Raw genomic sequence first — 24,810 nt, 5'->3', positions numbered from 1 at the left:
CAAGGGTATGTCTGTTGCTGTGGAGTCAGAAGAGGGTGTTGGATCCCCTGGAAGTGCAGTTAGGGATGGCGGCTGTAACATGGGTGTGCTGGGAAGTGAACTCAGGTTCTCTGGAAGAGCAGCATTTCTTTCTAACTCAAAGAGAGTTTCTTGATTTTTAAATCTTTTAGTCGAATTTTGAAATGTCATAAAGAAATGATATCTGGGCACATTTGAAATCAATATTTGTTTATTGGCAAGCTGAATAGAACCTGGTTAAAGAGCTGGAGATGTTCGGCGTGACACTGTGTCCTTCTTGTGTTTCCTACAATCTTACTTCATCTTGGTCTTGAGGGGCTCTTGATAGTCTGAGAAGATAACTGGGGTTGGAATGGGCAGGAGAACCCACCACAGCCTGCAACATTTCCATCTTCTCCGGCATGCGCCAATTTCGTCTTCTATCAGTTTACAAATGTCTCTTCTGCAAATGCCCTGAAGGTTGGCACAGTGCGTCTCGGCTGCTCCTAAACCACTTCTAACTGCAGAGAAGAAACCAGGGAAGTGATAGGTCAGGGGGTGAGTGTTAAAGTGTAGTCATTCTTATGCATGAGGACAGAATGATTCTGAGCTGAGTGCCTCTCTGTGAGGAAAAGGAGTCAGACCAAAGATCCCCTTAGCAGCTCCTGCAGGATGACCCCGCCTGCAGTCACCTCCTCGCCCTTTCTCCCAACAGCTTATTCACACTTGTTCACAGCTTGCTCCTTAGTTTTCTTATAAACGTACGAAAAGTCTAGACGAAGCTTCAGAAGTTACTGTGTTCAATGTTACACTGAAACAAAACAAAATAGATGCCCTAAATATGCTGCTGTCTTCATCGCCTTGTTCCTTTATACAGAATGTCAAACTCACTCCCTCTGTTCACTCACAAAACTTTTCTATTCATAATAACACAACAGTCCAGATGCCTTATTTACACAGAGGTTACATTCGATAGAGAGAGCTAATAGTACCAAAACCAAACCAAGCCAAACAACAACAACAAAAAACTAGCTCGAGTAATGAGGTGATTCAAAAAGAGGCAAACGTTTTGAACAAAATCATACATTGATGAATAAGATATACCCTGAGAATGGAATCAAAATTGGCAGAGATTGCTTTCTGGGGTCATGAAAACAATAAGGAAATATCCAAGGAAGAGTGCAGTGGACATACAGGACACTGAGGGCTGAGTCCCCAGACTAAGTTCTTCAGAAAAGACTTGGATGGATGGATGGATGGATGGATGGATGGATGGATGGATGGATGGATGGATGGATGGATTGATGGGTGGGTGGATGGGTGGGTGGGTGGATGGGTAGATGGATGAGTGTGTGGATGGGTGGATGGATGGGTGGATGAATGGGTAGATGGAACATGTCAGTAAAAAGCATGTAATATTAAAAATATGATCCATCTCGTACCAGGCTTACAGGCCGTGGTAAGAGTGAAGACTCACATCTCTGATGTAGTGGCTGCCTTATTTCATCTCCCTCACGATGCATACAGCAGCTGTCTTGATGTTTACTGTTCTCACTTTTTCTTACCTTCTTTTCCTCTCTCCCTTTTGATAGGGCAGAATCAAGTTTCCATGGGAAAACATTATAGGGGTAGCCTGTTGCAGTGCTAGTCTATGGTAAGCTAATAATCCTATTTTATTATTTTTAATTGATATATACATATAATGTTATATAACATGAAGTTATATATATATACATATATGCATATGATTAGTTCATATTGTGGAATCACAGTGCCTCCATTGGATGAGGCTGTCTATGTGACTGATCTGGTGCCTGCAACACTGATATTTACTGAATCTGGCTCCAGATCTAGGGTCTAAGTTAACTCCTTATAGCAGTGACTCTAAATGCAGACTTTGACCACTGGTGCACATGGCTACAGTGACTCTAGGAACTAGTGCATGAGTGATATCACTGTAGTAACTGATTTGGTAATTGGTGCATAGACATGCACAGAGAGCTGTTAGTGCATGGACTCTGCCTGTGAGTAACTGGAGGTTACTCATTGTCAGAGTCCGGATGTGCAGGGCCGGGCGTGCCTGAGGGAGAGCCAGAGATAGGACTTGCCAAACCAGCTATCAGCCCCAAGGACATTGACCATCTGTAGCCACCCCCTCCCCTTCCTTCACCCCCCTGAGTGAGATGAGCCACCCTACCTGCCTGCCGAGCTGCTAGAGAGCACGTACTCCTTGCTGATGTAATTTCGCGCCATTTGAAACTGTGCACCATTTGAATTGACCAATCATGTGTAACCGCGCGAATGCCCCTAACCTCCCCTATATAAACCCCTGAGTTTGGAGGCTCGGGGTCGATTCCTCTGTCTCCTGTGTGGGACACGTATCGACCCGGGATCCCGCTAATAGGGATCTCGTTAATAAAAGCTACCTCTTGCTGTTACATCAAGACTGGCTACTCGTGATTCCTGGGGGCACCCCACCCCACGATTGGAGCGAGAGACGCGGCTCCCCGTTTAGGGGTACGCTCTTTCAGTGCATAGACATGCACAGAGAGCTGTTAGTGCATGGACTCTGCCTGTGAAGTAGCTCAATATACAAATGGTTCAGTATTTGAGGAGTGAGTGGGGTTGTAAGAAAGAGAGTGGGTCCTGATACTGGGTCTAGTTAGGGTGTTTCCAACTTTGGTGCTCAAAGACATGATCTTGGCTAGGAGAGTAGTAGATCCAGTCCTGGTGTGAAACAACAGTGTCTACTTCTATGTAGAGATGGCTAAGGTGAGTCTCATCTCTCTGTTTCCATCTCCCTGGGAGGACTGGTTATTGGTTACCCTAATGGTAAAGCATCTGAGTGTCCTCTGTAGAGCACGCTGCTTGAGGACCATGAGTGTGCTCAATACGGTAACCTATCTTTCCTCTTTGTTCATAGTCATCCCTGGTGGTTTTGGATGCCAATCTCACAGACATCCTTTTTGTATGGATAATCAGATTTTCTTTTCCATTTTCCCCACTGTGCTCTGGGAATCCTGAGCGGGCCCCTGAGCCCTCATAGGAGCTTTTGGTTAAGAATTGTTATGAGTATCTCATGTGTGAGAGGATGGAAGCCAGTATCTTACTCTCTATCTTGACGGAATCCCCTCTTCAAGCTTAGAAAGAAGCAGAAGTTGCCTTTCTCTCGTGTTTAATCTTGCTGTATCTACTTCAGTGGTAAAGTGTATCTTCTGTGTGCAATGTGCTGGGGTGGGATAAAAACAACACGAAAACACCAGAGATGATAGAAAGAATGGGCAGGTATGAAGAAGATAAACTACAGGTGAGAATGTTGACAAGACAAAATACTAATGACAAATTATACATTGGTGACAGGAGAATTTATCACAAAAGAGACATTTAAATTATTTACACAGAAGACAGCAGTACTGAAACCAAAAGGCTGCCGTAACCATAACAAATCACAAAAGGAAAGCATTGGGGACCAATGTTTACAGAGATTTCATAGTAAGTCACGTAGAAGAGTAAATCAGTAAATCAAGAAGAATCCTTTAGAAGAGACTTTACAAAATGTCAATTAATTATAAACATTAAAAGCCAATACAAGATAGCAACTCTGAGGCATGATTTTTGTTTTTGTTTTTCAAGACGCGTTACTCTCTGTAGCTCTGGATGACCTGGAACTCACTGTATAGACCAGGCTGGCCTCAAACTCAGAGCTCCACCCGCCTCTGCCTCCTGAGTGCTGGGATTAAAGGTGTGAGCCACCAGGCTAGGCTGTGAGACATAATGAATAATGAAATAATTTATATCACTGTCACAGCAAAGAATGAAGATAAATATAAGTATGCTTGTAAAAAAAAGTCAATAAAATATCTGTTGTGGTAGAATTGTGTTCTCAGTAACTCCACCTTCCAAGAAAAGAATTAAGCAGGCATCTGGAAAGCTTAATTCAGAGCACTGGCTGCTCATCCCGAGGACAACCATCTGTAACTCCAGTTCCAAATAATTCAATGCCCTATTCTGGCCTCCATGGACACTGTGCATATGGTGTTCATACATACATTCAGGCAAAGCACCCAGATGCATAAAACAAAAACAATTAAACTTTTAAAACAAAATATCATTAAGAAAGAAAATCCTAAAGAACATTTATGGAGGAAACAATGTAGACTTCAGATTCAAGTTAAAATTCTGTGTTAATACCACTAAACTGGCTGTATTATTGAGTGTTCTCCAACATTTGTAGATCTGGAAAGAGCAGAAATAAATGTGACTCAGCTTGGGGTACAAAACGTTACAAAAGCATTTGTTCTTTTCCCAAGAAAGCACGCAAGTTGGATAGAGCTTTTAAAGTAGATCCTCGCTTGGTTCTAAGTTCACTGTAGGAGCTTGGCTCTCAGTGAAAGCTAACAGCTTTGCCCAGCTAACGGGGAGAGACCGGCAGATGGTTCATGTGTGATTGAGTGGCAAGAGAAAGAAACAGCTGCTGTTGGCAGATATGAGAAGAGTGTCCTAAATTTTAAACAAACATCTGAAGGTGTAGTGATGCTAAAAAGCATCCCCAGAGTCAGTTACATTCAGATTCCCTCTCTTTCATGAACTTCTGGTGAGTATTCAAAGATAAATACAGCAAACAAGAAAAAACTACATGTAGCAGGCATGCACAGGATATTCCAATTGGAGGTCCGAATTGGAGACTATTAAGAACTTACTAGGAGGAGGTGGAGAAGTGGCCCAGCGGTTAAGAGCACTGACTGGTCTTTTCGCCAAGATGGCGCCGAAAGCGAAGAAGGAAGCTCCTGCCCCTCCCAAAGCCGAAGCCAAAGCGAAGGCCTTGAAAGCTAAGAAGGCAGTGCTGAAAGGTGTCCACAGCCACAAAAAGAAGAAGATCCGAACGTCACCCACTTTCCGGCGGCCCGAGACCCTGTGGCTCCGGAGGCAGCCAAAATATCCTCGAAAGAGTGCACCCAGGAGAAACAAGCTTGACCACTATGCTATCATCAAATTCCCCCTGACCACCGAGTCGGCCATGAAGAAAACAGAGGACAACCACGCGCTTGTGTTCACTGTGGATGTTAAGGCCAACAAGCACCAGGTCAAACAGGCCGTGAAGAAACTCTATGACATTGATGCGGCCAAAGTCAATACTCTGATACGGCCTGACAGAGAGAAGAAGGCATATGTTCGCTTGGCTCCTGATTATGATGCTCTAGATGTTGCCAACAAGATTGGGATCATCTAAAGTGAGTCCAGATGGTTAATTCTAAAGATATACTTTTTTTTCCACCATAAAAAAAAAAAAAAAAAAAAAAAGCACTGACTGCTCTCCCAGAGGTCCTGAGTTTAATCCCCAGCAACCACATGGTGGCTCACAGTCAACTGTAATGGGACCTGATGCCCTCTTCTGGTGTGTCTGAAGACAGTGACAGTGTGCTCACATATATAAAATAAATAAATCTCTAAAAAAAAAAAACTTACTTGGAGTCATAGATCATATCATTCTCCCCTATAAAATGAACGCAGGAGCTGAGAAAAAAAAATCTCTCTTTTACAAATATACAAGTAGAGACTAGTAAGGTCTGATGAGAGGGCAGAAACCAAGACATACTCAGGATATGGGGTACCCGACACCCCAAATGAAGTGCAAGACAGGAGCCCTAACAGATCCTACAGCAATGGAAAATTCCTAAGGATAAGTGGAGATCCAAGGAGTCTCCCTGGCATGACAGCCACAGCACTGAGATACAGAAACTCCTCACAGAGCAATCTGAGAAACAAGCATGATTTCTATTTTAGACATATTAGTTTTGAAATTGAAACTTCAGCTGCACCATTGGCTCCTATATTCCATTCTGGAGTTCTAATGAAAAAAAATCCAACAGAGAATTTACAGAAATGAGACTCTCTTAAGTCCCTTAAAATAAATTGGAATGGAGTAGAGAAAGGGGTCAAGGACTGAGCCCCGGGGCTCACCTCCAAGAGGAATCACCAGAAACGATGAAGAAGTGGTGTCGGACACTGAGGAGGAAGCACCGATGAGCTAGGCTAAGGAGCAAGCGAAGCTTCTTCACTTCAGAATGGCTGAATACGGAAGATTATGGAGAGGGGAGGAGCAGACACTGGAAAATCAGCCAATAGGTAGTTAACAATGAGGAAGGGATGGCAGGTGGGTCAACAGCATGGTGACTATTAATGAGTGTGGAGGGAGAAAGGGAAAAGCTTTCTATGAATGGCTCAAGGCAAAAGCAATTTCAATAACAGAGTGGGAGGGTTGGGGGAATGATTGACGGGGATATACTTAAGAGAGATGATTAAAGGGGATGATTTCAAGACCAAGACTCGAGGTCATGATTTTAAGGTGTTTTCACAAAATAAAACAGGAAAAGCAAGGAAATACTCTTTTCTTACGAGCAGGTAAACAATAGCATATTTGTATCTTGGTGATGATAATTTAATAGGAATCTGATTAATGTAAAATCACCTATACAATGAACTGCAGCAGGAAGATCCCTAAATATACAAGAGAAGGAATACGTTACACACAGTTGTAATAATCTTCTAATTTCTCAGTCTTAGGAACGTGTGTTATGGTATCAACCCCATCATGTGTGAAATGGCTGTTTTAAATGTGATCTAGTCTTTCCTTGATCAACAGTACCAGGTTACTATGAAGTACGCTGTTCTTTCAACAAAATGTTTTTGTTTTGTTACTCTTTTGGTCCCTTTGTTTCTTGTGTTTATTTGCCCTTTCCCTTTCATTCACATAATCCATGCTCCGCCTACTAAATCTTGGCACTCATTCCCATTCTTCCCACCCATCCTTATGTTTCCAATTACCCTACGCAAACCTGTTTTGCACCAAGACATTACAACTTGGTGTCTTTGCTTAGTATTTGTCCACAATTCTTTTTCTCTCCTCATCCCACAGGTTCATTTTGGGGTGCATTTTTCATGTATAACAACTTTCACAAGGTGTGTTCCCTTGGGTTTTGTTGGTTTATATTTTGACCTATCTCACAGAGCCAGTGAGCTAATTTTCTAATGAGAAGATCCATTGGAAATGTGTGTAATATATTCCATCTCCATTTGTATATGTAGAGATTTTTCTGCTGCAGTTCATTCCCAAGCTAACTTCCCGTTGTCTAACAAGGACTCTGACTTTTCGCTTGTGTTGGGATATTTGTCTCTTCTCACAAAATGTCCAGGCCTTTGGACCCTCATTGAACATCACCTCTCCTTGAGGAGTTTCCATCTTCTGAGAGAGTAGGTGTCCTCATAAATGCTGCTTAAGTACTGCTACAAAATGTCCTAGAAGAACTAAGCATCTACAAAGAACTCCTCACATCTCCCAAGGAATACAGAGGAGGGATGTGGTCACTTGACATTTGGGTTAATGGCAATGTATGCCTGTTTTATCCTGATATAATCTTAGCAGAACTGGTGGATATTGGGCTTCTGAAACTGTGAAATTAATTAATCTCTGACCTTCCAGTGAGACTTTTAAACTGGATATGTCCCTATAATTAGCCACCAACTTACCTCGGGGTAAGAGGCCCAAGAGGAAGAGTAGCGTAGAGAGGAGCAGATACAGTCTCATGGCGGAAGGGTCCGTGAAGTGAAGAGGAAGAGGAGTCTGGATTCTTGGAGGATGGCAGATCCAGAGCTTTTTATGATGGTCCTGGGTCTGTGGTTTGTTCTTGGCTAGCAGAGCCTAACAAACAGAGAATAACTTATTCTCCCACGGGAAACCTTCAGACATACAAGTGGACATAAAAGCAGCAATAACTCAATGGAGGAGAAAGAACAGCAGACGCTAAATGGCCAATGCAATTGATAAGGGAAAGGCAGAAGTAAAACAAACAAACAAACAAAACCAACAGAACTGCCTAGCTTCAATACTTACTGTAATATAAATCACCATAATTAAGATGGATCGTGAAAGAGTAAATCAATGCCTCACAGCAAGAGGAGAGAAGTCCCAGAATTAGACTTATACAAAAATGGCTTTTTTTTTTTTTTTTTTTTTTTTTTTTTTTTTTTGACAAAACCAAAGGTAACTCAATGGAAAAAGATAGCTTTCTCAACAAATAGTGCTATAGCAAAACTTGAAACCTACATCTGGAGCGATGTATCTAAGGACATGTCTTATAACTATCACAAAAAAAGTAAGTTAAGATGGATGATATTGCTCAAACTCTTGAGATTTGGCACTGGCTTTTTAAAAGATGAAACTTCAAAAACATGATCTACAAAAAAAAAAGAATTAACAACTTAGACTTCATTAAAATTAGCAACATTTTATGGGAAAGGCGCGCTTAAGATGTAAAGAGAAGTCATGGAGTTGGAGTGATGGAAGCCTGTATAAAGTATCTAATAAAGTTTTGGTATCCAAAATATACAAACAGTGCCCACAAATCAACAAGAAAGCAAGCAACATAAAATTAGCTCAAAAGAATGAGCAAGCATTTTGCCAGAGGTGGGCAGTAAGTAAATGTGCTAAAAAGAAAAGAAAACCCATATTAAAGTAAAATACCATCACAGACAAAATGGCCTAGACCTGTAACACTAGCCCTGTTGAGTATCCAAAATGGTGTGAAGAAATAGGAATGTTCACTCACTTCTGGTAGGATGCAAACACAACTTTACCGTTGAGTTAAAAGAGATTAGCAAAATTGACCTTTACCATGTTAACCCTTGGAATTTATCTAAACATTTTATACTAATACAAAGCCTGCCCAGGAACTATAGTTAATAACAGCTTTTTATAATTCGTCAAAATTTAAAAGCTAACAAGGTACTTTCCAATAGATGTCCCGACACCGGAAGCATTTAGAGTCAAACTAGGCATGCCTAAAAGAAAAAGAACCACAACACACTATAGTTAAAAATGCTAGGGGGTTATGTTCATCGAGCCTTATTTATAATAGCCAGAAGTGGAAAGAACCCAGATGCCCTTCAACAGAGGAATGGATACAGAAAATGTGGTACATCTACACAATGGAATATTACTCAGCTATCAAAAACAATGACTTTATGAAATTCGTAGGCAAATGGTTGGAACTGGAAAATAGCATCCTGAGTGAGCTAACCCAATCACAGAAAGACATACATGGTATGCACTCATTGATAAATGGCTATTAGCCCAAATGCTTGAATTACCCTAGATGCCTAGAACAAATGAAACTCAAGACAGATGATCAAAATGTGGATGCTTCCCCTTCTTTAAAAGGGGGAAAAGAATACCCTTGGCAGGGAAAGAGAGGCAAAATTAAAACAGAGACTGAAACACCCATTCAGAGCCTGCCCCACATGTGGCCCATACATATACAGCCACCCTATTAGGACAAGATGGATGAAGCAAAAGAAGGCAGACTGACAGGAGCCGGATGTAGATCGCCCTGAGAGACACAGCCAGAATACAGCAAAACAGAAAATGAGCAGCAAACCACTGAACTGAGAATAGGGTTGAAGGAATCAGAGAAAAGAACTGGAAGAGCTTGAAGGGACTTGAGACCCCATATGTACAACAATGCCAAGCAACCAGAGCTTCCAGGGACTAAGCCACTACCTAAAGACTATACATGGACTGACCCTGCACTCTGACCTCATAGGTAGCAATGAATATCCTAGTAAGAGCACCAGAAAATTCCCGAAGCAGACTGAACCCCCAGTGAACTAGACTGTTAAAGGCGGCTGGGGAGGGGAAACCCATAAGGAAGGGGAGGGAAGGGGAAATTCAAGAATCTTGAAATGTATATATAAGAAATACTCAAGTTAATAAAAAAAAGTAAAAAAAAAAGATATATGAAATTCTTAAAAAATAAAAATATAATACAATAAAAGTACTAGAATAAAAAAAAAAATGCTAGGGGTTGGGGATTTAGCTCAGTGGTAGCGCAAGGCCCTAGGTTTGGTCCCCAGCTCCAAAAAAAGAAAAAAAAATGCTAAAAATGTTGTGACAAAGGAGAAAAATTTAAGCTGCAAAGAAGAAAATTCAAGTCAAAATAATCATTAAAAAACCTGGTTTCTCACCAGAAATTATAAAACTCAAGAGGGCATGAGTTGCTGTGTTTCAGGCACTGTGAGAAAATGACTGCCAAATTCAACTACTATACCCTGCAAAGCTATCCTTCAAGGCTGAACAAGAAGTAAAGACTTTCTAAAACAAGCATGAACTGAAATGTATAACCACTAAACTAGCATCACATATAATACTGAACGAAATCCAGATGCAAGAGAAAAATAATACAAATGCCACTGTAAGCACACAAGAAAGAGTAATTATCACTAGAAGATAGGAGAATTGGGAAGAAGCCACAAATGACTGTAGCCATTTGTAGTAAAATGGCAAACCTCCAAGATGAATGAAGGAAAAAAGAACATAACTAAGAAAAAAGAAGAAAAACTGAAAAAAAGGTAGAAATTAGTACATCCCTTTAAATAATAAACTTGAATATAAATGGTCTTGATCCTCTAGTTGAAAGAGGTAAGGTGGATGATTTTATTTTTCTTCATGAATAAATAAAATTTCAACAATTTTCTGCCAGCAAGAAACTCACCTGACTGACAAAGATATTCTGAGAGTGGATATGGAAAGAGTGGAACATTGTATACAGATAAACGGAAGATGAAAAGCAAGCAGAAGGAATCAGATCCCTGATACAGCAGAATTCAGGACAAAATCAGTCTGAAGAGACAAAGACGGTCATCGCATATTGGTAGGACAATTGGCCGAGGAGGTATGAAGTGTGTGTGTCCGCTTACATATCTATAACATCATATGTACAAATGATGTCAGACTACACAATTTTATAAAAATATAATACTGGGCATAAATCACAAAACAGGCTCAATAAAATTCTAGTGAGTGAATTTAATGTCCCTCTTTTATCAATAGATAGATATCAAAACAAAAAAAATTTAGCAAGGAAACCCTAAAGTTAAGCACCACATTAAAAGGACTTGACACCCACAGCATATCCCATTGTAGTCTTAGAATACAAATCCTTTTGAGCAGCTCATGGAACTGTTTGTTTTTTCCAAAACAGATCATGTAAATCAGATCTGAACAAATACCAAGGAAGGACATAATTTCTTGCACTTTATTGGATCATAACTGAATTAAACTAAAAATAAATAGCAAGAGAAATTTACAGAATGTTCTTGATATATGCAGAGTACCATTACACCCTAGAACAGCGTCACTGGGGGGTGTGGGGGAAGAGAAATTAAGTTTTCAGCGTCTTAGGGAAATGGAAATGCTGTATGCTACAAACCTATGAGGAACAGTAAACACAGTCCCTAGAGGAAGGCTTATATGTGTGGATGTTTGAATTCATAAGAAAGAAAGATATCAAATGAGTTTTCTTTAGAATCCCAGGGAAAGAGCCATGAAATGGTTCAGCAGAAGAAGGCACCTGCTGCCAAGTCCGACGACCTGACTTGGATCTTTGGGTCACACACGGTGAAAACAGAGAACAGACAACTGCCAGTTGCCCTCTGACTGCCACATATTACTGTGGCACACTGGAACTTACACATATGTGGCTACATGCAGACATGTGTGCATACACGCGCACACGCAGGCAGCATATACACACACAACAAACAAGCAAACATAACAGAAATAATTAATTCAGCAAATATCAGGATATAAATCTAATAGCTTTTCACTGCATATGAATTTGCCAGAAAAGAATCAAGACAACTATCCCATTAGCAATAAGGACAACACTTCTTACCCTACCTTACCAAAAAAAGAAAAATGGACCTAAGAATAAACCTAACCAAGGAAACGAGATATCAATGCAAAGAAAATTATAAAACACTGAACAAAACAGACATGTGGACAGATAAAACAGTTATTAAAATAGGAGACCCATTTCTAAAATGTCACGGGTAACTTCCTGGGAAGATGGGATGCCCATACGCTGAGAAATGACACCGAATGCTGCCTCTCAGGTACAAAGGCAACTCCAAGTGGCTCAATGACCCCAGTGTAACATGTGACATTTCTAAAATAGAGGAAATTGTGAATAAATAATTGTGATATTGACACAGGAAAGGACACATTACTAAATAGGACAATGAACTTGCATCAAATTCAAAACCTTCAGCATAGCAAAGGAATTGATTTCCAAAGTGGAGAAAAGACTTCAAGGCTGTCAAGGTGCCTGCCGTCGATCCTGACAACCTTGGTTCAATCCCCAGGGCCCAGAAGGTGGAAGAAAAGAACCAACTCCAGCTGAAAATTTTTTAAAAATAATAATTATTATTATTTTGGTTTGTTGAGACAGGATTTCTCTGGGTAGCCCTGACTGTCCTGGGACTCACTCTGTAGATCAAGCTGGTCTTCAACTCAGACATCCACCTGACTTTGCCTCTGAGTACTGGGATTAAAGACGTGCTCCACCATCAGGCAAGAAATAATATGCAGGATGGACCAAAAACAAACAAACAAACAAAAAAACCTGGCCAGAAAGTCATCCATCAGAGGATGGATAACAAGAATGTATCAAAATGCAAAAAGTAACAAGAAGAAACAATCCAGTCACTAAAAATGAACACAAGAACTGAGCAAAATAATTGAATATGCCCAATTCCATGAAGACACATTCAACATCTTTAGCCGTCAGAAAAATGCAAATTGAAACTATGCTGGATTTTCCTTTTACCCCAACCAGAATGGCAACAACAAAACCAATTTAATGGTTGAGGCGAAGGCAAAGCAAGGCTGGAGAGGGTTCAAAGGCAGGGCAGGGATGAGTGTTTATAGACTGTTATTACAAATTTAAATTGGTATAACTGTGGTGGATATCAGCATAGATGGTCCTCCAAAAGCCAAAGGTAGAACTGCCTCATGACCCTTGGATAGATGTCAAGAGGAATCAAAGCCAGCACATGCCGTTGATGCCCACAACCAGTGTCTGTCACACTCTCTATACTGTCCGAGGAACCAGCCTAAGTTTTTATGAGGGTTTGAAATGAAATGCTCCCCCTAGAACTAAGTGTTTAAACACCTTGTCCCCAGTTGGTGGCACTTGTTTTTGAGGGTTTAGGAAGTACAGCCCTATTTGAGTAAGTATTTAACTGGGTGGGCGTGGAGAAGACTTTAAGAGTTTTAAAGCCTTGGGCTGCTTCCCTTCACTCTCTCTGCTCCCTGCTGGCATTTGAAGATGTGAGCATCAGCTTCTTGCTCCTGCTGCTACTGTGGGGCTTGCCGCGAGGCCCCTCTGCAGTGACATATTTTTATTTCTCTGAAACTCTTCCTTCTGTAAATTGCTTCTGCTTACCGTGTATTATCTCAGCAATGGAAAAGTAACCGGAACAATGTCTATCAAGGGATGAATGTATAATGCAGAGACAATGGCCATAACGAAGAGGGAAATCATGTCCCTTAAAGGAAAACAATGGGACTTGAGACGGTTGTGTTGGATGAGAGAAGCCAAACTCAGGAAGATGATCATCCCATGTATTCTCTCACATGCCTTCCAAAGAATAAGCCAGAGAGATGGCTCAACAGTTAAGAGCCCTTGCTACTCTTGCAAAGGACTCCCATTTGGTTGCTGGAGCTTATATCAAATTGCTCATAATCATCTGTAACTCCAACTTCCTTCAGGTGATCTGGCATCCTGGGGCACCCACATGCTCATAAGCAGGCACATATACAAAATAATTAATAACAGTAATAATAGTAATAATAATGATGATAAAATAATAATACAACAAAGTTTAAAGTAAGACTTAGAGATGCAAAAAGGCCTGGTTGAGAAAGGAAGGCGTGTGGAGTAATGGAAGGAAGCAGAGGCATGAGTGGGGGCAGAGGACGTTATTGTATGGGTGTCTCACTATTATTCTGTATAGCTGAAGTGTACCTTAAAAACAAAACAACAGCCAAAAATAAACTCCGCCCAAAGAGAGGTATGACTTTGTCCTCAGTGACGAGGGGGATCCTGAAGTTTTCTCTTTGAGGGAAGTAGCTTTCTTTTTCTGGGGCCATGATACAAGATTGTCTTCAGGATGAGGTTTTGGAATGTTCTGTTTGGTTCTCACATCCGGAAGAAACAGAGACTACAGTTTAGTCCAAACCTTAAAGGTCTGATGGAGACTACAGGTCGTAAGTGTAGGCAGGATGTGGCTAGAGTTCAACCAAAAGTCGGAACCAGACGCCTGAGCTTCCGGCCCACCGGACACGGCTGCTTCTTGTCTGTGTTGCTAGACCGGCCGCACATCTTTAAAGATGCTGTTAGGTCTGATGTCCGGATGCTTCCAAGATACTCGCCTTAGACAGTTTTCCTTCTCTTCACCCTAGTGTTTAAAAGTTTATATTAAAGTGTCTTTACAAGCTCCAAATATGCTTCAAAAAACATTATCACTATTTACCCTGCTTTGTAGGTCTACTATTATATTCTATTATTTACATCATAGGGATGCACCCATTTCTTCTAAGTAATATCTGTATGGGCCATGGTAGTTTTTCACCAGTGCATCTGGTTTTATCTATTGTTTTCATTTTTCAGAGCGTCAACTTCTGGTTCCACTGGTTTTCTACTTTCTATCCCATAGACTCACATCTTTTCCTTTATTGTATCCTCTATTTCTCTGCCTCAGGCATGGTTTACTGTTTCTCTCAGAAACCTGTGCTTCCTTGTGGTCTATCATCAGCGTTGGAGGCTATACACACCCCTCTTCACACGGACTCGGATACATTCTGGAAAAGTCACACGCTTTGGTTTCGTTTATATTCCATTCAAAAGATTAATTTCCATTATAAATTTCTTTTTGGCTATATTATTTGGAAACATGTTGTTCAGTTTTCAAACATTTGTTACCCTCCTTTATTTCCTCGCCTCCCCCACCGCACTTTTTCCAGTTTCATGCTATTCAGACCAAAGAATATCCTGTTGGTAAAGACAGTCTCACGGAGTTTTCACCCTCTGGTTGACCACATAAGAACGAGTCAGGGACACTTCACCACTGAGATATGGAGGAACCACATGTCCCGTTCTGGGATTATTGCTCTGTGTGGGGGATATCTTTCCTCCGGGTTTCAGATTCAGCCTGTTCCTTTTTCTGCTTAAGCAGATTTTGAGGTTACCAATTGATAAGGTTGCAAAATAACTCCAATGTCTTCAGATGCAATGCACTATCCCTTGGCAGATCAGAGGACTCCTCTGCGTGTTCATACGGAGCCCTCTCATTGGCCCCCAGAATTTCTAATCAATCCTAAAAATAACGACCTTCTTAGACTACAGCCTTTTAAACCAACTCGCTCAATTTCCTGCACAGGCTGTGACTAAGAAGCCTCTGATGTTTAGAATCAAGAGATCAGGTGCTATGGAGGTAGTGTTGGTGTTTAAAGAAGGCATTTTCCCCCTGCCTATGCCCATACCTCAAGACACTAGCTGATGTAGAGACTTAGAACTCAAATCCAGGACTCCTGCTCTCCCTCTCACACAGTGACATTTCGGTACTTCCACTGATGTTGGAAGCCCTCAGAATAGATAACCACTCAACACCTTCCTCAAATCAACAAGTTCACAGCTCAGAGTCGGAAGCAAATCTACATGCCATAGGATAAGTCTCTAGGATGAGCAAAGCCCTATGGAAGTTCAAACCAAGAACTGGGTATGCGATTAATCATTACCAAGTCTAATAATTCTGGGAAATGGTTCCTAGCCAAATATCCAGTCATGTAGTAAGCCAGCAGGCTCCCCGGGAGCCTAACCCACTGTAACTTAATATAGATGACTGTATGGTCACCAACTTCCATCTATAGCCAAAATGTTTGGAGACCATGTTCCTATTTAACAAGGTTTCCTGATCAAAACTGTGCATGCAACCACATCCTTGGTGAATCCAGTAACCAAGAGAACAAAGACCCTTTAGTCTTCCCATGCAGATCACTCTACAGAACACTGCCATGAACATCCCTAATGAGGTACAGAGGGACACTCATTGGCCAGACAAAGGCATCGCATGATGCCAGCAAGCCACAAGTCATCTTCACTGCCTCCTGAGCACAAGGCCACCATGAAGATCTGTCCTCGGCTTTGACACTGTCTTCTTTATGAGTCAAGTTCTACCAGGTAACAATAAACTCTGCAGGTGCTTAGGTAAGAGGAGGATGTCAGACATGTTGTGGGGACATCTTTAAAGGCTAGCCACTCTCACCTATGGCCCCCAAAGGCACTCTCACAAGAAATCCACAAGGCCCGTGGTCAGTTGTCTCCACTACAACTGTAGCTTAGAGAAAATGAAGTCAGGGGTGTTCCAAGTGTTTGCAACCATTTTATCCCATTATAAGTGTGAATTTAATTGGACAAAGTTACCAAGGCATTCCTAGATCTGGATAATTTAAAAACTGGGATATTTCTCATAAATATCTTCAGAACTCTGTTTACTCAGGAGAGAAGTTACTTATCTTGACCACTGACCTAAGAGCTCTACAGGTCCAGGTGGGAGAACTGGTGGGACTTGTGGCCTTGGGACCACATGTGAAACTGCAGCTTACAATATCCCTAACCCATTGCTGGAAAGTGCCTGCTTCCTTGGTCTCAGTCCTGTGCCTGAAGGCTTCAGCCCGGGTCCTGGCTTCCCTCTTCCTTTCAACACCTAGGCTGTTAAAGAACCGAGATGTGGGAACAAGAGAGTATATCTGGCATTCAGCATGAACCGTATGAAATGGCACTTTGCTTGGAGTAACATATATAGGCTCCTGGCTTTAACCTGGCAAAGAAAACAAATCAGGAAATCTAGAATTCCTAACTATGTAGAGCCAAGAGATAATAAGTAGCCTGTGCTTTACAGCAGAAGAAATCCATTCTCATCCACATTGGTGTCTGCAGGACCTCTGGATCGAGTAGAGTCAGAAACTGGCCCTTTGTCTCAGTTACCTTGGCTGTGTGCTTTATATGTACAAAGAAAGACTGAGTGTGTGTGTGTGTGTGTGTGTGTGTGTGTGTGTGTGTGTGTGTGCTCATAGTGCTTCATGCTGGGGGAGTGCGGGAAGGCTTTTAGCCCAATTCCAACTATGCTTTGGGAAATATGATATGGAAAAGAGAGAGGGCAAGATGAAAGTGGGAAGAAAATGGAGATTTTTGTAAAAAAAAAAAAAAGGTTTAGCATTATAGATACTATGAACTCAGGGCCTCTGGAAGAGCAGTCAGTGCTCTTAACCACTGAGCCACCTCTCCAGCTCAGTGTTCAATCTTTTCATCTGTCAGGAAAACAGAAAATCAAAACTCCATTCCAGGAACTGAAGAGACAGTTTGTCCACTACCGGCAGTTCTCTTGCAGAGGATACTGTCGGAAAGCAAATACTCAAAGAACAAAATCACATGCTGACCTCTGATCCCCATAAAGTCATACACTACTCAACTTTGGCTGTTATATGCGACCATATCTCAAAAAGTTTTACTTAAAAAAACTTGATTTTGGAAAAGCTGTTCAGTTTTTTGAGGTATTGGTTTGTGGGTTTATCATTTTGGTTTGTTTTTGTTTTTGTTTTTTAATAAAACAGGGCTTCTTGTAGCCCTTGAACTGGCTACTTAGCCAGGGATGGCATTGAGCTTGTGACCTTCCTGCCTCTGTCTCCCAAACGCTGGGATTCCAGCACATACTATCAAATGCCTGTGGTGCTGGGCTCAGACCCTCATGCATGCTATGTATGCAAGCACGCTAGCCACTGAGCTACATTCCCACCACTGCTGCCCTGATTCATTTTCTCATTGTCATGCAAACATTTGTGAATTTGTTCTATGTATAGATTCTGTTTGCACCCCAAGGACATGGAAATGACGGGATCCACACTGTGCAATGTACAAGGTTTAGGAGCAAAAGAGACATTTTACAAAGTTACCTAATGTTACATCAGAGTCTACACGACATATTACAAATGAAGTTCTGTGAATCTCAGGATTTCATGTTCTCTATATTCAGCTGCACACCTAAACATTACAAGGTATGTGAACTGAGGGGGACAGCAATTGTCCCCCGCCGTGTGCTGCAACTGGAAATAACTATAGCTCAAGTCATTGCTTCTCAGCCATTTCCTGCATTCTCTCTGTATGCCAAAACCAAACCTGGCTCTGAGTGCCCTTGAGTGACTCATCACCAGATGACACTGTGGTAGGAAGCTTGACACTGAGATGGAGAGACACTCGGTGACTCAGCACAGTGGCCATCTCCCTCGGCCTTCCTTCCATGCTGTGGTGAACCTTCTTGCTACCATGGGACAGTCTAATCAAAAGGGAACCTGCATTTACCGTAGTTGGCTTAATGGAGAGCCACAAAGCCCAAAAATGAATCAATTCAGATTTCAATCAGCTTCTACCTAGTATTCAACACTTCCAAGGACCATTTTTTAATGGTCCCTTCAATTTGTACCTTTAAAAGTATTTCCCAGTTTACATTCTAAATAAAAAAACAGGCTATGGTGTGTTTGTTCTTCTCATCCATGAAGTAAATTTTCAGTATGAACCACAAAGAATTAAATCAATTTAATGCATCGGGGCTAAGATAATGCAGAGTGGATCTGGGGAGTGACACACACACACACACACACACACACACACACACACACACACACACACCCCGAGGGAATGACCTCCATCAGCTACTGAGGGTGAACAACAACCTGAACACTGGCTCAGAAGCAGTAAACTGCTGGGAGAGAATGATGGAGGATTTAACAAGCTCAATAGACATGCTTTTGTTTGTTTCTTTGTTTGTTTGGTTTGTTTTTATCACACCCAGAAGCAAGGGCATCAAAGTGAAAATATACAAATGGATAAGACCAAGCTATAAAGCATCCTTCTCTTGAGAGGAATCAGCAGAACCAAGGGACAAACTACTGAATGGGAGAAGATGTTTGCACACCATTTATCTGAGGAAGTGATGTTCAGAATATATGGGGAGCTCAATATACAGTGAGAAAAATCTAATTTTCTTAAAAAGACAAGATTATGTGAATAGACCTTTCTCAAAAGAAAGCACACAAATAGTCAAGAAGTTTATGGGAAAAATTCTAAGTGCCCAGAAAATGCAAATTGTGCACATAATAAAGGCATCCTGTCACCCCAGTTGGGTGGTTATTATCACAAAGGAAAAAAATTATAAAACCAGTGATATGGAGATGAACTCACACAAAGCCAGCAGGGATGGAGATCAGTACCGCCAGGAGACGGAGCAGAGTGGAGGCTGCCCATAGTTACCAACAGAACCACAGGATCCATCAACCGCACGACTGGAATTTCCAAGATCAATATCTACACTCCAATGTTTATTGGAAATGATTCACATTAGGAAAGAAACGAGCACATCTAACTCCCCGTCCTTGGAGGGATGGAGAAAATGTCATATCCAGATCACAAGTACAGTACAGTGGCACACAGTCATTTAAAATGGAGGAATGCTACCGTTGTCAGGAATGTGTGTTGAGTGGAAGATCAATTACAGTGTCCTGTGAAACCAAGCAGAGGAAACGAACGTAACGTCATCCCACTCTATGTGCTTCTCTCCGTGATGTAGACACTCCCCTACACCGGCAACTTATTCTACTGAGCTCTTCTCTCATGAAGCTCTTGAACATCGTTTTCATCTGTGACAACATGGGTAGAGTCAGAAAATACATGAACTGAAACCAACCAGGCAGTGAAATGCAAATGCAGTGTGTCCTCACTCATTAGGGGAGCTTAAAGAATCTGCTAATGAGAGAAGAGCGGACTGGCCATCAGCTGGAGCAGGGATGGGAGACGTGAGAATGAGGAGAAAGTGCCAGGGAAGGGAAGGGGCACGGGAGAGAAGCTTCAGCAGGCAATACTTCTAAGATGGGCGTTTGATTTGTGAGGATGTCATACACATATTAAAATACAGTCATATTCATCCTCCCTCTAACTCCTCCCAGATCCACCTCTCCTCTCTACCACTCCCCTTCTTACCTACTCCCAACTTTATGTATCTTTTTGTTGTATCTTTTTGTTGTAGTTGCAAGACATGACCATAGGCAAAATAGTATTAAGAACATTATCAGGTTATCAATAGTTTTCTGCTCCAATTTAAAGCCCACTCTTAAGAAGGAAATGCATGCAGTGCTGTAAATCTGGCCAAGGTCTCGTAGTTGGGAAGCTCATAGGTTCTATTAGTAAACCTACTGCTATGATTTGATGAAACTTCCAAGGTATTGATTGTATTGTCCTCTAAATGTGCAGCTCTCTACCCATAGATCAGAGAGGACTTAAGCTCATAACTGGTCAAAGTGTGAAGAAAACTAACTATAGAATGTCAGCCACAAATAAGACACCTGTATCACATGCACACACACACACACACACACACACACACACACACACACACACACACACACACCACGCTCAGGAAGCACTGAAGAAAAGAAGGAAAGATTCTATGAGACAGAGGTGAGAGGACAGCAGGGCAAAACAATCTCTTCTGGACATGACAGTAACTGCCCTCAGGAATTCACAGCATCTGGGATCTGCCTGCATAACACCTGCACCAGATCAAGCCAATATTTCAACACAAAGGGGCTCACAAGCACCCCACATCTGAGACGCTATGGACAGTTGACAACTTCTGGGGGAGGAAGAGTTGGTTTTCTTCAAAGGCATGGCCCTGGTAGGTGAACCATGCTCTAGTGGACAAACTCACACCCTGAGCACACAAGGCAGCACAAAGGCAACTCAGTGGGTTATTAGAAAAGGATGCATAATGTTTATACAGTCCAGAACACTAGGGGAGAAGTGCTCCATCATGTTTGAGGGCAGAGAGTTGCCAGTTACTCTAATTTGACCATTACATGGTGCATACACGGAGCTGATCGCAACACTGCTCTCCACAAACAGGCATAACTATTGTATGCCACGTAAAAAAATTCAATCATGAATTGTGTTTTCAAAAAAAAGAGAATTGGCTGAAGGTACTGACCACTGGTGGAACTGAGAACACATAGGAAAGAGACGGAAACCATTAACCATCTGGTTCTCTATTATTCGGTTAATTTGTCACAAAATTTAGAAACTCTAAGGTTTGGAAATACTCCCACAAAAGCAGTTTTTACTTCTTTGCATGTTAAGCTTCACTGACCAGGAGGAGCCACAGGCCCCCAGAAGTGAATAAAAGCTCAGTGCTTCACCAGCGCTGACCACCTTCCACATCGCTGGCCACTCAACCATGAGATCCCATTCCTTCCTGTCTGTCCTCTTCCTCTTAGTGATGATGATGCCGAGAGGTAAGCTGGGAAATAACTTCTGAAGGACTTCGTAGGAGCTCTACTGGGGTGCACATTTGTGTTTTGTCCCCCATAAATGCAAACCACATCAGCCCTCTCTTGACCATTCCATGCAAAGCCTATAAAATCCTTTTCCCACTACATTTTGGAAGAAAAGGGGTTTGCTGGATATACCTCAGGGAGCAGAGGACTGGAGTAGTAAAAGCATCACCCACCACCTGCAGGGTGTCCACATCTCTCAAACTATGCTCTGTCCTCACTGAGAGAGCTCTTCTTGGTTCATCTCTGAGATTATTTTTAAAGATTTATTTATTTATTTATTTATTCATTTATTTACTTATTTATTTTAGATGGCAGAAGAGGGTATCAGACCCCATTACAGATGGTTGTGAGCCACCATGTGGTTTCTGGGATTTGAACTCAGGACCTCTGCTAGAGCAGTCAGTGCTCTTAACCGCTGAGCTATCTCTCCATCCCCCCTCCCCATCTCTGAGATTCTTTTAAGCACAGCCTAAGGCTCCCACTGGTGAATTTGAGTCTAATTTATGAGCATCCTCATTATCTACCTGGTACAGTGCTGTGCTCTCACAAAGGAGATGGTCTGATCCTCCATTCATTTCCCAGCTGTGGTCAGAAAGCTTGGCTGCGGTGGGCAGACTTGCAGGAACCTGTGAGGTAAAATATGACAGTTACTATCTGAAGGCACACTAGCGGCCATGCCTTCCACGTTAGGTAGCAGAAGCCGTGCTCAAGACCTCTTGACTGGGTATTGGGGTAGCTACGGAGATTTTTCCATGTATGACAAAATTGAAAGACCGGGGTGCTACTAAGGATCTGAAATAAAACAGGTTATGTTATTTCACTTATACAAGGACTTAAAATAATCAAACTCGGAATAGATACTACAGTGATGGTTATCAGACCCGGGAGGTGTGTCGGGGAAAGGACAGGAGAGTTCGATATAAAAATTCAGTTAAACCATTTGATGAATAAGTCTTATGGATGAATTCTTAAATTTCATCTCTAGCTCTTAAAAATGTTAAGAGGTTGGGCCTTATGGTAAGTGAGAGGCTGGTTAGGATGAGGAGAGAGCTAGCCTCCTGCAGAGCTCTCAGGGAAGTCAGAGAGAGGCCTGCATTGCAAGTCAGGATCCCAGAGGCCTCCAGAGCAAGCAAGATCAACCTTCCTTTGCTCCTCCCAAATGGGTTATACTGTGAGGACAGAGGAAATCAAAGTCCTGCAGGTCCTCAGTGGAGGGGAGCGCCTCACATGGCCAGGTCTCTTGTGAACCCAGGATATTAAGACAGGAAAAGATCAAAGAATCTTACTTTTATTACATCTTTTTATTGTTTGAGAATTTAATACACACATAAAATGTGTCTTAATCAAACCCACCGCCTAATCCCTCTTTCCAATCTTCGGTTCCCCCACTTTTTTCCCTCCCTCCTAATATCCTGGGCTTTGTTTTTAACCCACCGAGTCCACTTCTACTGAGGACCAGAAGCAGAAGCATGTTGTTCTGTAACACTGGCCGTCATCACCAGTGGAACTAATGAAGCTTCCTGGTGCTGGAAAGGCACGGACACATAGCCTTAGCTATGCTCTCCCCAACAGCCAAACGGACTAAGAAAACATGTGGACATACTTGAGGAAAACCTTCCACTCTGAGAAGTCTCTCCAAGCATGTAGACACAAAAGGCATGGAGTAATTCAATAAGCACGTTTCTTACACAGTTTTGAAGTGGGGGAGATGACTCGGAAGCAGCAGAATGGACTGATTTTCTACAAAGAATGTTGGGGGTGGGAGCATCTGTGTCTTACGAGGATGCTATGAGCATGGGCGAAGTCCTGCTGTTGAAACTGCTTCTGGGTAGATGTATCATGCTTCAGTCCAGGGTGATTCACTAGAGAGGAAACTGAACCAAACATTGCTTGTCCACTGAAGTTCCAAAAAGACAGCTTTTCCAGCATGGTAATCACCTCCACGCACTCCAAGTGTGCTGCCAGGGTGAGGACCACATCTCTGAAACTTCTTAAGTTACCATGCTCACTCCACGGTGTATCCTATCTCAAACGCTTAACCCCTCCCCCCATTGGCAAAAAAAAAAAAGGCATTATTTCTGTGTAAGTAGTTGATCTCCCTGTGTAGACAATTCGTGCCTCCCACTCCAGAGCCATTCTCTAGGACTGTGGCTTTGTGCGCATTTGCAGTACTTTGAAAGTGAGTTAACAGTGTTGTCTAATTTCTTCCTGTGTAGGAAAGGCTGGCGTTGTCCCTGGGGAAAAGCAGTGCATCCTGTTAAAAGGGGTATGCAAAGACATATCGTGCACATCCATAGATGACACTATTGGCGTATGTAACGACGAGAAGAAATGTTGTAGGAGATGGTGGGTGTTTGATCCCTACCCAACGCCTGTTCCCAAAGGAAAGTCTCCTTAGAGGGAAGAACATGATAAGCCTTTCAAACTCCAGAAAATGTGGACAAACGTTGTAGACTTCTGCTCACCTACACTCACCTTTTCTCTTGCCTGGAAATAAATATCCTGAGTCCAAACTTCCTGGTTGCTGCAAGCCTTTTAAAAATCTACCAGAAGTTAGCTAAAAGAACTGAGGGGGGACCCCTGGCTGCTTCAGGGTGTACTGGGACACCTCTGTTCAATGTCCTCCTTTACGATGTTTAAAACAGGGCTTGAGAAATTATTTGAGATTTATCATAGCAATACTGTCACCTCTAAATTTAATAATAATAATAACTAGAAGAAAATGTACAAGAAGAATCTTATACCCTGAAAATATTTAAGCAAAATGAGCATCCAATTAAAGGATCAAAGTGAAACTTTAAACGTGTAAAATAATGAATATGAAGTAGATAATGTTTGCTCGCCCACCTTGGGCATGTCTGCATTTCATCTCTTTCATTGGCTTCTGGAAGCGTAGCATTTTTCTGGGCTGAGAGTGAAGCTCAGAAACAGGGCACTTGATTAGCCCTGGCTCAAAACACTAAAAATAAATATAATTTTTACTGAGATCACTTGGAGCATATGGGTAGAAGTCTATCAATCACGTGACCTTATTGCCAGTGACCTGAGAGTTAGGCTTACGGTCCTTACTCCCTCTTCCAAACACAACTTCAAATGACATAATCCAAATTCTTAAAAATCTAAAACAATTATATTTCTTTAATGTCTATCGCAAAAGATAAAAAGAAAAAAATTCCTGAAGTATAATTCTGGAAGAGAATAACTTTAAAATTTCCTTACATCCATTATCATAAAAAAGTAATTTACCTGTGAAATTTTAAAACATGACAGAACATCTTTTAGGCTAGAATATACAACAGCACACATGGTTTTGCATAATGATAATGGTTACATAGGTCTAACAACTATGAACCGATCAGATATATCATAAATACGCCAAAGTGAATACTGCTGTGATTGGTGAGTGTGTGCTCTTTATAACTATGACAGCTTAAAAAATCGGTGGGCACATGAAATTTATTAACAAAATCAGCCAAAGATATGATGAATCCCCACTATCCAGAGCCAGCCCTTTTTTATCTTCCACAAAAAAGACA

At 41.7% G+C, this 24,810-nt stretch overlaps 3 protein-coding genes across 3 annotated transcripts; 2 read left to right on the top strand and 1 right to left on the bottom strand.

Annotated features, from left to right (window-relative positions):
• Positions 1-312: 312 nt before the first annotated feature.
• Positions 313-7,582, bottom strand: Defb109b (defensin beta 109B). Its single transcript, XM_032917756.1, has 2 exons — positions 7,525-7,582; positions 313-518 (listed from the first exon to the last, which is right to left on the bottom strand). Exons 1-2 carry the CDS (start codon positions 7,580-7,582, stop codon positions 313-315), a joined length of 264 nt encoding a protein of 87 aa, XP_032773647.1.
• On the top strand, positions 4,750-5,289 carry LOC116913548 (60S ribosomal protein L23a-like). The gene has a single exon (XM_032917755.1). The coding sequence runs from the start codon at positions 4,757-4,759 to the stop codon at positions 5,225-5,227; it is 471 nt and encodes a 156-aa protein (XP_032773646.1). The 5' UTR covers positions 4,750-4,756; the 3' UTR covers positions 5,228-5,289.
• A 13,592-nt stretch (positions 7,583-21,174) lies between the features above and the next one.
• Defb130b (defensin beta 130B) lies at positions 21,175-24,381 on the top strand. The gene is made up of 2 exons (XM_032917278.1): positions 21,175-21,232; positions 23,491-24,381. The coding sequence occupies exons 1-2, from the start codon at positions 21,175-21,177 to the stop codon at positions 23,670-23,672; spliced, it is 240 nt and encodes a 79-aa protein (XP_032773169.1). The 3' UTR covers positions 23,673-24,381.
• Positions 24,382-24,810: the final 429 nt, after the last annotated feature.

The sequence above is a fragment of the Rattus rattus genome, chromosome 12 (genome assembly GCF_011064425.1).
Source record: "Rattus rattus isolate New Zealand chromosome 12, Rrattus_CSIRO_v1, whole genome shotgun sequence".
NCBI classification, from domain to species: domain Eukaryota; kingdom Metazoa; phylum Chordata; class Mammalia; order Rodentia; family Muridae; genus Rattus; species Rattus rattus.
The sequence above is the reverse complement of the archived record's forward strand: the minus strand, read 5'-3'. Positions and strand labels throughout refer to the sequence as shown.

Excerpts from the sequence above, each read along its gene's own strand:
- LOC116913548 (XM_032917755.1), top strand. The coding sequence starts at position 4,757 with ATGGCGCCGAAAGCGAAGAAGGAAGCTCCTGCCCCTCCCAAAGCCGAA.
- Defb130b (XM_032917278.1), top strand. The coding sequence starts at position 21,175 with ATGAGATCCCATTCCTTCCTGTCTGTCCTCTTCCTCTTAGTGATGATG. Across the intron at positions 21,233-23,490 it reads AGTGATGATGATGCCGAGAG|GAAAGGCTGGCGTTGTCCCT; the intron begins GTAAGCTGGGAA and ends CTTCCTGTGTAG.
- Defb109b (XM_032917756.1), bottom strand. The coding sequence starts at position 7,582 with ATGAGACTGTATCTGCTCCTCTCTACGCTACTCTTCCTCTTGGGCCTC. Across the intron at positions 519-7,524 it reads CTTGGGCCTCTTACCCCGAG|TTAGAAGTGGTTTAGGAGCA; the intron begins GTAAGTTGGTGG and ends TCTTCTCTGCAG.